General features: G+C 42.6%; 1 protein-coding gene across 4 annotated transcripts; it reads right to left on the bottom strand.

The window, feature by feature from the left end:
• Window positions 1-3,575: 3,575 nt before the first annotated feature.
• Window positions 3,576-12,143, bottom strand: stat5b (signal transducer and activator of transcription 5b). 4 transcript variants are annotated; one of them, XM_058406603.1, is made up of 20 exons: window positions 12,000-12,143; window positions 10,738-10,867; window positions 10,475-10,631; window positions 9,453-9,542; window positions 9,157-9,331; window positions 8,782-8,912; window positions 8,487-8,638; window positions 8,217-8,372; window positions 7,728-7,907; window positions 7,414-7,446; window positions 7,118-7,205; window positions 6,712-6,834; window positions 6,391-6,483; window positions 6,104-6,310; window positions 5,922-6,016; window positions 5,697-5,839; window positions 4,931-5,086; window positions 4,530-4,587; window positions 4,194-4,295; window positions 3,576-4,018 (listed from the first exon to the last, which is right to left on the bottom strand). In XM_058406603.1, exons 2-20 carry the CDS (start codon window positions 10,863-10,865, stop codon window positions 3,895-3,897), a joined length of 2,391 nt encoding a protein of 796 aa, XP_058262586.1. In that variant the 5' UTR covers window positions 10,866-10,867; window positions 12,000-12,143; the 3' UTR covers window positions 3,576-3,894. The 4 variants fall into 4 exon arrangements, with proteins under 4 accessions (XP_058262586.1, XP_058262587.1, XP_058262588.1 ...); XM_058406604.1 differs by having other exon boundaries at window positions 3,576-4,015; XM_058406605.1 differs by lacking the exon at window positions 7,414-7,446.
• Window positions 12,144-13,796: the final 1,653 nt, after the last annotated feature.

The raw sequence follows: 13,796 nt of genomic DNA, 5'->3' as shown, positions 1-13,796 counted from the left end.
TATAAAACTTTATTTTTATATTTTCTCTCCCATGTGACATCAAATACACACTTAACATCAAACAAAAACAAGAAAAGCAGAGTAAAGCGCATCAGAGTGTGATTGCAGATGTTAGGATCTGTTTTCAATGAATAAAACAGAGGTCACTAACAGACTGGGACACGGGGAGCCGTACAACATGACTGCACAGATTTGGACGGAATACTGGAGCGGGTACACACACTCGTACAAATCACACCATGTAAAAGATTATCCACACAGACACTACTGAGACGCTATGCTTAGCCACGAGGCATGTGCCGATACTCAGTTATTCAGACTGAGCCACAGCGGACTGAGTCACAGATGACCGTTTTGATGAGCCAGAACTAACAAAGTCAATGAGATATAACTGACTGATTCAATAAAATCACAGCTGATTGATTCAATGAGTCACATTCATAAATGTGAAGAGTCACATCCTAAAGATTTGAGTTACTGTGAACTGGTTCACTAAGCCACACCTGATAAATTAAACTTTTTCGAATCGATACAGCGAACCACAAACAGTTCAATGAGCTACTGCTAACTGATTCAATACACTACTATTGACTGATTCAATGAGTCACCTGTAACTGATTCAGTGAGTTTATGCTGCCTTACAGGGTGAATTATTCCACTGTTCACTGAGAATTCATTAATGATAAACCAAGCAGTCACTCAGTGAACCACAGGTGACCGATTGAGCCATATCTTAACTATACAACGTGTCATAACCAGCCAAATCCAGGATTCAAATCCAACCAACTCAATGAGTCAAAGCTGATAAGATTGCCAAGCAAAAACGATGAATGAACGCCTATCACCATCACAGACGTCATATAGCAATATTCGGAATTCACGATACTTTTATCGCTGCCACCGTTCGCTTCATCTGTGCCATGAAGCTAGCAAGCGATTGTGGAGTAAACCAGTGTCTCATGCACAGGATGCTTACGACAAAGCCAAACCCTGAGCAATTTATATAGACTTAAAATGCTGACCAATAAGAAGAGCTGCTGATGAAGACATTCAATACAACCGGGACATAAACATATGATATCGGCACATGCCTACTGCTGAGGACATTCAAGCGCCAAACATCAGGTAATAAACAATCAAGAAAGCAAACAGCATTTTTGTTTAAATGTGGGAGTCATTTTTTATCTCATAGATAAGTAGATCATCTTTTTGTAAATATTCTCTCTTATGAGCGATGTGTTTTCCTGAGTTCCTAAACTGAGCTTTAATGAAGCAAAGGGAATAACAGAGGCCTTTAAAGTAGGTACAAGAACTTTTTTGGGGGGCAACAGAGTCAAGCTGCTTCCCTCATTACCAGTGACAACATGAGGAGAAACATTAAGAAAAAATTACTAGGTTTTGTAATACACCTTTTTAAAAAAACAAAAACACAAAAACAAAAAACACCTAATCCAGGGGGATATAATCTGTTGAAAAAATAGTAAAAAAAAAAAAAAAAATCTATATAAAATTATGAGCTAGAGTTTGTGATGGTGTTTACTACTTTTTCCACACAAATTAATAATTAATTCTATAAAAAAAAGAACAAAAATAAATGAAAATAGCGGCCTTTACTAGTACACTACCGTGTATTAAAAAAAAAAATATATATATATATATATATATATATATTAAACAATTAACCAAAAAGGCATGATTAACTCAAGAATAATAATAATAATTAATTAAAACAAATTCAGAGTGCGGGTCACTCCCGCTTGGTATGGCTTTTGTTTTTATACGACACCAAACAAAAATTATAGCAACAAAAATGTCAAGGTTGTAATAAAAAAATGGGCAATAAAATAATTTATAAGGACACGTTTGTTGGGTCGTTTCAACGCTTCAAGAAAATCACTTGGGCACTATCGAAATTTGTAGATTTGCTTACAGCGACGTAGAGCAGGATGTTGTTGGGGTAAAAGAAGGCATCATTGGAAATTTTATATATATATATAATCTGTATATGACAAGATGTGTGGGTTCAGGTGCTTTATGATCAGAGGTAGTGAGAATTGTGTGCATTTCTTTTTAACAACACAACAGCTGGTTTCAGGAATCATTCTGCTCTAATGATTACTTCCTGCTTTCTCAGGTTCGAAGGGAGAAAAATTCTGAAAGGCTTTTTTGATCCGCCAGACATCACGTCTCAACTAAGGCACGGAAAGAGAGAGAGAGAAAGAGAGAGAGAGAGAGAGAGAGAGAGAGACAGCCCACAGTAAGACTAATACTAATCATGCTAATTATTGGTCCAGTGTCGTGTGAGTTAACACTAGCGCTCTGACTCTGCAGTCAGGGATAAACCCGAGAGATAAACTCATCTCCATCGGCTTCAGCTTTCTCAGACAATCTTGGCTAACCAGAGTTTAATTTGGATCCTCAAATTAGTTTTAAAAGCATTGAAGCTAGCATACATTTTTGAGGCAAAGTGAACTTGTAATGAAATTGATTTTCTTAGCTTTTTTGGTTCAAACTGTTAAGACTACTTCACATTATTACAAGTGTTGCTGATTTTTACACTATTCACACTTCCATTCAGTTGCTGCACAGAAATGTGTTAAAATATAAATCAGAATGCTGAGTGTCTGTGCTGGATCAAGTGCTATTCTCCGTGCTACTGAATGATGAGTGAGTATTGAAGCCTTTAAGTTCAATTAAACCTAAAAAAAAAAACCAACAGTGACATTCTGGCGATAAATTCGTCTCCTATTCAACAGATTCATTTAGAATTCACATATTCATATATTAGTGTTTCTAGCTCTCATTTGTAAATGCTCTCTATCACATAAACGCTATCTCCTTCTCCTGTCCCTGATTTTTCGGTGGGTTTAAAGGCAACTGCTTATTTTTTGGCGATGATCTAGACTCTTCTACTCAATAAAGACCTGAATCACACGCAGGAGATTTGAATCATTTGAGCAGGGAGCTGAGATGTAGATGCAGAACCTGACTCTGAACACCAGGAACTTTCCCTGTGGGAAATATCGACTGGTTTATGGACACCGGACTCTGACTCCGGCCCACTGGGTGAGTCAAACTATAACCTCACACCAGTTATAGTTTTTAGAGGACACTCGTTAACACTCGTTAATTTCTGGAACATGTACGACAAACAAAAACGCAGACTATGTAGAAAAATGACTTTTCTAAAACCAAATGAAGTTGAATCACATGATTAGTGTGATATTGGGGTTGACTATAGAGCTAAGAAGAACTAAGACGAAGGTGGGGCTACACTCTCATGTTTTCCGTGTCATTTCCTGTAATCTCACTCAACACTCAGAGTTCCCCAAAAGTAACTATAAAACTATTTAGCTAATATTAGACATTCAGTGATCAACTACGTTTCCGTCACGTTCCCCAGAATCGCGCCTGAGTTTTTTTTGTTTTGTTCCTGTGGTCCGACATTTTCCTCAGAGTTTCTCAACTGAGTGAAATTTTCTGTTAGCTTTCGATAACTGATCACCTAGAGCAGCTCTATAATGTTTAGCATTAGCTTGCAGGACTGGTTAATTGTTTATTACGTATCATCTGTATTTTTTTTTTTTTTTTTTAAATATTTAATATAAAACATTTCCCGGAATGCCTTGTTCTCTCCCGGTTTCAATCCTGGTCAGTTGGCTAGCAAAACAGATATGCTACGCACGCACTGTCATCATGCAAAGAAGCAGCGTCACGAATAACATCGCAAAGACGTTAGCGAGCTATCGAGCGATTTCACATTTGTTTAAAAAAACAAATAAAAGACAAAAACGACGAAAACAAATGAACGACGATGAAGACAACAAATAAACACTGACAAGGGGGAAAAAAAATGGAATGCAACCCCAGGGGTCACTCTGTGTAGTTCAAAGGTCACGACTGCTGTCCGCTCCACTGCGCCTCTGAAGGCTGACTGAGGAATTCCTCCACCTGCCTGGCCATGTCCATCGTTTCGTCCAGATCGAAGTCTCCGCTTTCATCCAGGATTGGGTCACTGCTACACACACGCACACAAAAACACTGATGATGACACTGTGAAAGCTAGTCACCCATGTGACTTCTCTCTTGATTGCACTATGATTCTGCACACTGATGTTTCAAAACAGGAAGTCAAAGTGGGTTGTCTCAAATTACAAAGATAGTTTGAAAAATGATTAAAGAGCTATATTCACATAGAAGGGTAGACTGTAAAACTGCCTGGCTGAGTGATGGTGGGGGAGGAGTCCATGAAGGTGGGGTTTCCAAGAGACTGCTCGGTATTAGACGAGGCGAACCTGGAACGGATGGAAAAATATTTCAGTGCCTTAATTACGACATCAGAATATAACGTAACAATTCTCGTTAGTCATTAGTTGCTTAGCTAGTTATAACGTAATTTGTTGGCTTATTAATTATGCTAGTTTTCTCGTTGCTAGCTAGTCTACATGGCTGCCATAGCTTTGTAATTTTGCGCTGCTTAGCATACTTGACTAAAAAGGAAATTTGATGTTGAAAGCATAAATACTCACTCGACTTTGACCACTTGTTTGATCTCTGGTTTGACGTAGCCGTCTCCCACCGCTTTAGCTGCGGAAAATAACCACACACGCGTTGAGTGATTCTCGACACTGCATACAATTTTGACATAACTCGGGGTGCGAGGTCGTTCCTACACTGTGCGTTGAGATGAGTTACTAGCATTTCAGAAGTAATACAGCTCTGATCAAGACCTAGCTAGATGTTTATATATGTGAGCTGTGTTACTGCAAGGTGTCCATTGATCATAGACCACATGTACATGAAGAAACTCTGTGAAGCATTCTATTCTCTACAAAAGTTTACTTATAGGAGAAAAAAAAACATGAATGCTACAGCGACTACTAGCGCAGCTACGTTCAGCAAGAGTGTAGGGTTACTGCTGGAGGCTTACAGTTGGGTGGCGTGCAGTAGCGGGAGAACACCTCGTCTTTGGGCTGGTTGGGGTAAAGGAACAGCAGGTGGTTCAGGTCACTGATGCGGTCAGCCAGGGAGCGGATGGAGAAATCTTTTGTGGTGAAAGGCATCAGGTTCCACACCATCCTCTCGCCTAACACACACACATACACAGATATACAACACAGTACAGTGGGGGATGTGGTAGCCTAGTGGTTAAGGTGTTGGACTTCTGATTGGAAGGTTATAAGTTCGAATCCCAAGTCCACCAAGCTGCAACTGCTTAGCACCTGAGCAAGGCCCTTAATCCTTAATTGCTCAGTTGTATAAAATGAGATTAAAACTAAGTCACTCTGGATAAGGGTATATGCCAGAAATGGAAAGTCTTCATATAATGTCTCACTGATTAATTAATGATATGAATGAAATAACCAATCATATGATTAATCTATGTGATTTATTACTTAATTGTTTTATATGACAGATTGAACTTTCGGAGCATGATTTACAAAAATATACAAAAATAATGTGCAAAATATGGATCAAGTGCTGTTTTACACACTGCTCTTGAAGCTGTGTTTGTGTTTAAAGGATTTTTAATACAGCCCTGATTCACTGCCTGACTGAGTCTCTGCTGTATTTATTAACTGACTGATCACCTGACTCACCCTCTGATGGACGACAGATCTGTTGATTAACTGGCCCATAATGGACTATTGCATTCAACTGACTTAATAAATAAATTGGCAGATTTAGTTACAAACCTGCTTTGTTGGGGTTCTCCGCCACCCAGGCGATGGTGATCCCTCCGATCTCAGAGTCGCTGAAGCGCAGCAGGAACGTGCCGTTCGGTTTGGACAGCAGCATATCCTGAGCCTGCTGTTTATTCAGGAAACCCAGGATGGCCCTGAAACACACACACACAAACATGTCTAACCCTGCTGTTTAACCCAATGGATTGTGCTAACGGAACGTTCCGGCAGCATTACCCATCATTCCAGTGAGCCTTCAGGTGTTTCTTCATCAGCTCAATGACTCCATCAAACCACTGCCAGAAGGTGAAGTTCCTTCCTGGTAAACTCTCCTACACAACACATAGCAGATGAATCAGTGACATTTGGACACTTCAGGATTGTTCTGATATTCAGTGCTGCTCAGTGTGCTCTCCTACCCGGTTAAACTGGGACCAGGTCATGGTCATGTTGCGATAATCCTCAGGGTTGTTACTGGAGCTGCTGAAGGCTTTCTGTGCCAGGAACACCAGGTTCTCCTCCGATAAACCCCGCTCGCTCTGCACCTCCGATTTGTATTTCATATTCAGAGCCTCACACAGCTGCGGCCATGACACCTTATCAGGCACCACGAAGGGGACGCGACCCTGCAGGAGGACATGCTGTCAAATTGACGGTCAAACACATATCAAGATGTTGGTTCACGTAAATATAAATGATACGTTACCGGCTCAGAGAAGGCGTTGTCCCACAGCACGGTTGCCGTGGCGTTGTTGTCTTGACTACCGTGCACGATGACCACAACGGGCAGAGATAACGTCTGCGATGGTGAAGGATACATACTTAATAAATGTTTATGCAGTATGTGTTAATTACTCACGTTAAAGACAGCTTTTTAATGTGTCGATTTTAGATTTATACAAGATAAAAACATGAATTTAAAATGGTTGGAAAATTTATTTCGGTTTCAAAATAAAACTTTAAAATGAGGTGCAATAAAATTTGAAATTGTGTCCTGGAACTGCTAAGAATTAAAGCGAGATGTGACCTTGACGTGAAACATGAGCTCGTTTCCTCCCACGCTGAACTGCGACTCGAACAGGACGGTGAACTTCTCCTCCGTCACCGACTCTGCGCCACGTCTGTCCGAGCGTTTGATGCGCTTCAGAGACTGGACGGCAGAGAGACACATGAGAGGGACACATGATTACCCCTCACCCACAACTTATGATCTTTAACATTACCCTTATACAAAATGTGAATATTGATGCATGAACATGAGAGCGCCTTGGCACACACCCCTTCCCCTGACCCTGCCCTTTCCTTCCCAGCCCCACCCTGCTTGTTGTTATCTGCTACTAAAGCCACGTTAATAGGCAGTGCTTTCAGTTAACTCCACCCTATGTGTACAACTATACTAGAACAGTGCTAAAGAAACACCTTGCTGCTCTCACCATGTTCCTGAAGTGTGCACTCAGAGTGCCTGTGGTTTGGTGATACTCCATCACACAGTTGTTGTTCAAGATTTCCCCACTACTGTCACTGAAACAAACACACACACACACACACACACACACACACAAACACACACACACACACAGATTAGGATGTTACACTTTACATTTCAACTGTAACTCCTGCTAACTGCAAACATTTTGGTTTTAAACAGTAGCAGGCTGCCTTTTTCTGAGCCTTTTGGCTTTCCACACTCCACACAACCATTTTGGACCCTTTTGCGCTTTCTGATTACCTTTTTTGGACCTTGTTCTTGTCTTCAAACATTCTAAGAAAAAGCAACAAAATAGCTTCCAATGTATTACAGTATTCTGTACACCAATATTCTGACCCTCTTAGCCTCCCTCTTTCCTTATTTAGTCATTGCTTCCTGTTCGCTTTGACTTTTTTGCTCACTCACTTTGATTTCAGCCACATGAATCAGAATTGCCATTTTGTTGCTCCTCTTCAGCATGTTTAAGGACAGGAAGTAATGCCCAAATAAGGAAATGTGTGTCAAAAGATTCAAAGGGCATTTTTTCCCCCAAAGTGTGTGCGCTTAGGACTCACTTCCTAGTGCTCTCGTTCTTCAGCAAAGCCTTGGCCTGCTGTTCGTTGATGATGGTGGCCTTCACCTGCGGGGGGTTCATGTGGACGTTGAGTTTTCCCCCAACCAGCAGGCGTACCGTTGTGGCAAACTTGGTCTGTGTCTTTAACACCTGCGGAGGCTGTTTCTCTATGATGAATGTGCTGCCGAGACAGAAAATGGAAAGGATTTTTAATGAAATTGCCGATGTTAATTGTAATTACATTACACTTAATTGTGATGATGTGAGATTAGTGTTAAATGTGGTCACGGTAGCATTAAGTGCGTTTTATATTACTGTCAAAGCCGAAGTGTTTGCTTTGTGTTCTAGTTTGTCGCTAAAGTGGGATAGTGTTAGCTGTAAATGATGTCAGCGATGGTGTAAAGTGAAACGACCACTGTGTTTAACCCACGTGGTGGCAGATTCTGATCAGTACAGATATTAACTACCTTTACGTTAGTTGTAAACTCACCTAGTGACAAGTGCCGAGATGATATCGGTGATGGTAGCGTTAAGTTCTTTGAGCAGTTCCTCTGTAGGGCCGGGGATGGGGAGTTGTTGTGTTAAGTGATCAACACGTCGAAGCTGCTGTCGGTTCTGCCAAACCATGTCGGCCAACTTCTCACACCTGAACACCACGGCAACAATGACTTAACACCAACAAAATGTGCTTACTTACATACAGAGGTTCTACTAGAGTTAGTGTGTTTACAGTATGGCGTGTGTGTGTGTGTGTGTTTACCAGGACTGCAGGATGTCCAGACTTCCTTCTGAAGGTCCCCCATTTCCAGCAAGTTGTTGTCGTCTCTTCCACTGGATCAGTTCATCATCCACGATCACCGTCTGCTGTTTCCGCAATAATGCCAGTGTCCTTTGGTGCTTCTCTGCCAAGTCCTACAAACACACACAGAGCTTTTTATTTTCTTTCCAGACAGGAACTGGCAACAATTACTCTTCCTGATGTGACTGCTCTGAAAGTCCAGTTCAGAAGTTTTGGTGTGTGTGTGTGTGTGTGTGTGTATGTGTTTGTGTGTTACCTGTCTGTATTTCTGCAGCGTGTTAGCCTCTCGGGTTATCCAGGTCTCTAATGTAGCTTTCCTGCTCTGCAGACTCGTCTCTCTCTGCACGCGCTCAGCCGGTGCCAAACTCGCTAAACTACTCAACTGAGCTGGAAGAAAGAAGGCGACAATATAACATTCATCACCATAAAAATAAGAAAGAAATGCTAACAAATGTATGGACTTCTGAATTTAAAGGTAGCATTAGCAAAAGTGGCTTTTTATAAATTGGTAACAATCATCATGTTTTATATAAATTCCATGTAGTACAACTGCAGAATACAAAAACAGTACACAAAAAGATATATGTGTGTGTGTGTGTGTGTGTGTTTGTGTGTGTGTGTGTGTGTGTACCCTGGATCCTGAGGCTCTCCTGGTACTGGATGATGAAGTACTCCTGGCTGTGCTGGAGTTTCCGCAGGTCATTCTCCGTTTCCTGTGTCATGGCCCGCAGCTCCTCAAACATCTGGTTGATTTGCTGGTATTTCTGAGGTGTAGCATCCGTAGCCCCACCCCCTGCAGAGCTCACCTGCCAATCAAAATATATACAACGAGTTGTTAGTCGCTATAAATGGGAGCTAATTTTGATCATCTGTTACAAAGTAAGATGCATGCTCTGATGTGTGTGTATGTGTATGTGTGTGTCTCACGTTAGAAGCCTCCTGGACGAGTCTCTGCTCTGTGTAGAGGATGTGTTTGATACATCGCACCAGCTCCATGGGACATGCTTCATACGTGCCCTAAACAAAACAATGACACAAAAATGTTAACAACAGAGGAATGAAACCAGACAGACACACAGACAGACAGGTGGAGTGACTGACACACAGACAGACAGGTGGAGTGACTGACACACAGACAGACAGGTGGAGTGACTGACACACAGACAGACAGGTGGAGTGACTGACACACAGACAGACAGGTGGAGTGACTGACACACAGACAGACAGGTGGAGTGACTGACACACAGACAGACAGGTGGAGTGACTGACACACAGACAGACAGGTGGAGTGACTGACACACAGACAGACAGGTGGAGTGACTGACACACAGACAGACAGGTGGAGTGACTGACACACAGACAGACAGGTGGAGTGACTGACACACAGACAGACAGGTGGAGTGACTGACACACAGACAGACAGGTGGAGTGACTGACACACAGACAGACAGGTGGAGTGACTGACACACAGACAGACAGGTGGAGTGACTGACACACAGACAGACAGGTGGAGTGACTGACACACAGACAGACAGGTGGAGTGACTGACACACAGACAGAAAATGACAGACAAGTGTACTAACAGAAAGACAGATAAATAGACAGAGACAGAGTGTCAGACAGAGACAGAACTCTAAACATACAAAGATAGACAGGTGGGCTGAGACAGACAAAGATACAGACAGAAGGAGCATCAGATTAGGCATAAAGACAAAAGGAATTAGAAACGGATAGAAGCTAATAAACAGTTAGGCAGACATACGGAATGACAGAGAGAGATATTTAAAGGGACAGACAGACAGACAGACAGACTCCACTGATAGGTAAACCTTAAAAGGTCTTGTTGTCAGTTAGGTTGTGTGTCATCAGTGTGCATCACTGACTGGCATTTTCTGATGACATCATCATCATCGTGTGTGTGTGTGTGTGTGTGTATGTGTGAGTGCTACCTTTAGCTGGGTGGCGTAATGTCCCAGTTTGATCTTGAGCAGAAAGCCATCCTCCCCCGCCTGATGCTCTGCCCTCCTCTGCAGCTCCTGGATCAGACTTTCCAAAAGACGCTTTGCCTTAAACTCCTCCTGCTGCTTCTCCACATCTATGGCATCCCTGTACATACACCCCACACACACCCCAGTTCAGTCAGGTGCCAGTAGCATTTATTCCTAAATCTGAATGAAAAATCTCTGATTCTGTATGTATGTGTGTGCCTCACCAAGGCTGGGTCTCAATCCACTGGGCCAGGTAATGGCGCACTTCTATGGGGAAGTGCTGGCCATAAAGCGCCTGCATCTGATGTAGGGCATCGCCCTGTAACTGCTGAGCCTGGATCCATAGCGCCATCTCTGACGGACGGATAACAAGAGAGAAAGACAGGAGAGAGACAGAGACCGAGACAGAGACCAACAGAGGCCGAGAGAGAGAGGGGGGAGAGAGCGAGGAGCGGGGGACAAACAGCAGACCGAAGGAGAAGAGAGAGAGATAGAGCCCGAGACAGAGACCAACAGAAAGCAACAGAGACCGAGAGGGGGGGGCAGGAGAGAGACAAACAGCAGACCGAAAGAAGGAGAGAGAGAGAGAGAGAGAGAGACAGAGAGAGGTGGGGGGACAGAGAGAGAGAGAGAGAGAGAGAGAGAAAAAGTGAGACAGAAACAGAGAGAAAGAGCGAGAGAGACAAAGAGGGAGAACATGCATGCGTGATAGAGAGAGAGACAGACAGACAGACAGAGAGTAAAAAAAGAGATCAACGAAAGAGAGACAGATTTTAGAGACCAGTAAAATGTCTAACTTGTCTGATCATGTCTGAGACAAAATGTTCACCAAAATGTTCCTTTGCCAGCATTATGAGCTCGGGGGCGTGGCTTATTTGATTGACACTTAGAATAAAAACAGAACCCTAGACGAGTCACTCAGCTAGAAGAATTCTTAGTCTTTACCGTTTTCCCTAAACTAAACTAAACTCTGTGTAGTGTGGTGCAGTAGAAGAAGAGTATGAACTACTCTGTTGCATTGTACTTACTGTATATATGTGTGTGTGTCGGGTACGCCGTAAATTTCACCGGAAGTGACGCAAAATTCTGAGCAAAACGAAGTAGTGTTAGCTAATACAGCTTAGCAGCAGTTGAAGTACCCCTGGCAGCTATTTGCATTAGCTTAGCCTAGCTTAACTTAGCTTAGCTTAGCTCGCGAGACGTTTTGGAGCTAATTAACAAGTTTGGGAAGCGTTGAAAACACGTAATTCACAGCGCAGCATTCATCCCATGTCACTTTACCGTGAATAAACTGAACTCTTTGGTGAATGAGATGTTCATTCCAGTAGGAGAGGCGTTACCTGGCTAGGCTACGCTAGGCTAAGCTAACCAGGCAGAGGAATGCTATGCTGTGGTGTCTAAAAGTGAGCCAAACTGTTGCGCTTTCTGTAAATCAAAGCCAGCGCGCGAGAGGAGAAAACGAAGGAGGTTCGTGCTCGAAACTTACCGATTAGCCGTGTCTCGATTCCAGTCAACACGCCGTCAACCCATCAATGATATTCAGACTGTCATTCAGGCAAAAATGTGCCATGAAAGCAGGAGTTAAAGTTTAGCAGGTTTCCGGAATGGTCGTGTTTGTGTGGGCGGAATGCCTGCGCAGTACCGCCACTCGCCTGCAGGTGCCGCCAAACCCACACAAATCACACGTCAAGTCAACCCATCCATCCATCCATCCATTTTCTATACCCGATTTATTCCTAATTAGGGTCATGGGGTCTGCTGGAACCTATCCCAGCACACATTGGACGAAAGGCAGGGATACACCCTGGACAGGTCACCAGTCCATCACGGGGCCACACGTATAGACAGACCACCACACACACTCACACTCACTCCTATGGGCAATTTAGAATTGCAAATCAACCTAATGTACATGTTTTTTGGACTGTGGAAGGAAACCGGAGTAAACCCACGCAGGCACGGGGAGAACATGCAAACTCCACACAGAAACGCCGCTGTCTGTTCGAACCAGGGATTCGGACCGAGGACTTCTTGCTGTGAGGCAACAGCGCTAACCACTAAGCCATCGTGCTGCCCTCAAGTCAAATCAAGAACCTTTTTATTGTCATTTCGACCTGAAATGATGAAGTACACTGTGAAATGAAACAGCGTTTCTCCAGCCCTGGTGTTAAAAAAAGACTCATAGCTACATAAGACTGCACTTAACTAAGGGTTAAAAAATAAAATGAGCATAAAGTGCAGGTGTGCAACCTTGTGCAAACAATGCAAGACAATGCAATACACTACAAGACAGATACATAAAGATATCACCAACCAATATAAGTCTGCTCATTCTGGTTCATTTTAAAAGATGTACAGTTGCATAAGAATGTGGGTGTCACTGCTGTCCCTGGCTATTGAGTAATCTGATGGCTTGATGGAATGTTAGACAGTCTGGTTGTAAGGCATGAATGCTTTGGTACTTTTTTCAGACTGCAGGAAGGTGAAGAGTGTGTGTGAAGGGTGTGTGCTGTTGGTTTTGTGGATGCAGCATGTGGTGTAAATGTCTGTGATGGTAAGAAGATAGACTCTGATGATCTTTTCAGCTGTCCTCACTATCCGCTGTAGGGCTTTGCAGACCAAGATGCTCTCAATAGTACAACATGGTCAGGATGGGTTGACGGAGATGGGCCAATGTAGAAAGTATAGTTGCTTCTGGGCTTTATTGGTGTTGGAGCTGGTGTTGAGTGACCAGATAAGGTTCTCCACCAGATAAACTCCAAGTATTTTGGTTCTCTTGATGATGTGTTCTCTTGATGAATGGTCACTCCACCAAGCTGTTAGCTGTTGCACCTTCTCTCTATCTGCTGCTCTATATGACAGCTCTGCTGTAATGTCATCATTATATAATATACTGTATATATTTCTACACCAATGTTTTCCTAGTAAGCAAACTGCAGAGGCTCACCAGGGGTCATAAACATGCCAAACCAGCCTTTCCGGGGTCTTCATGAGGTGCAAGGTTGAAGCTCCTGGTCTGTACTTATTCACACAACCAAGTCTATTTATATGTAAACATTTCCTGTTCAAAAAATTCATTTCTTTTCCCAATTCAAATCCATTTTTGCTTGTTAGAGGATCCAATAGCAAAATTATATCTCTGATATCTGAGCCATGATTTTTTATTTTTTTTATTTTTTGCTTGAATCTGAATGATACTGGCTTTTTTCTAACAGTCTTGTAATATTTTATTTTTAATGTAGAGCTTTAATACTGTCTGTACAGGTAAATGGTTAAAATGTAT

The sequence above is a fragment of the Hemibagrus wyckioides genome, linkage group LG13 (genome assembly GCF_019097595.1).
Source record: "Hemibagrus wyckioides isolate EC202008001 linkage group LG13, SWU_Hwy_1.0, whole genome shotgun sequence".
In the NCBI taxonomy this organism is placed as follows: Eukaryota; Metazoa; Chordata; class Actinopteri; order Siluriformes; family Bagridae; genus Hemibagrus; species Hemibagrus wyckioides.
The sequence above is the reverse complement of the archived record's forward strand: the minus strand, read 5'-3'. Positions and strand labels throughout refer to the sequence as shown.

What these genes read in the sequence shown, in the direction of transcription:
- stat5b (XM_058406603.1), bottom strand. Translation starts at nt 10,865, where the DNA reads ATGGCGCTATGGATCCAGGCTCAGCAGTTACAGGGCGATGCCCTACAT. An exon ending in GTGCACACTTCAGGAACATG is followed by an intron (nt 6,835 to 7,117) that starts GTGAGAGCAGCA and finishes TCTGCCGTCCAG; the next exon opens with TCTCTGAAGCGCATCAAACG. An exon ending in TTTACAGTCTACCCTTCTAT is followed by an intron (nt 4,019 to 4,193) that starts GTGAATATAGCT and finishes GCGTGTGTGTAG; the next exon opens with CAGTGACCCAATCCTGGATG.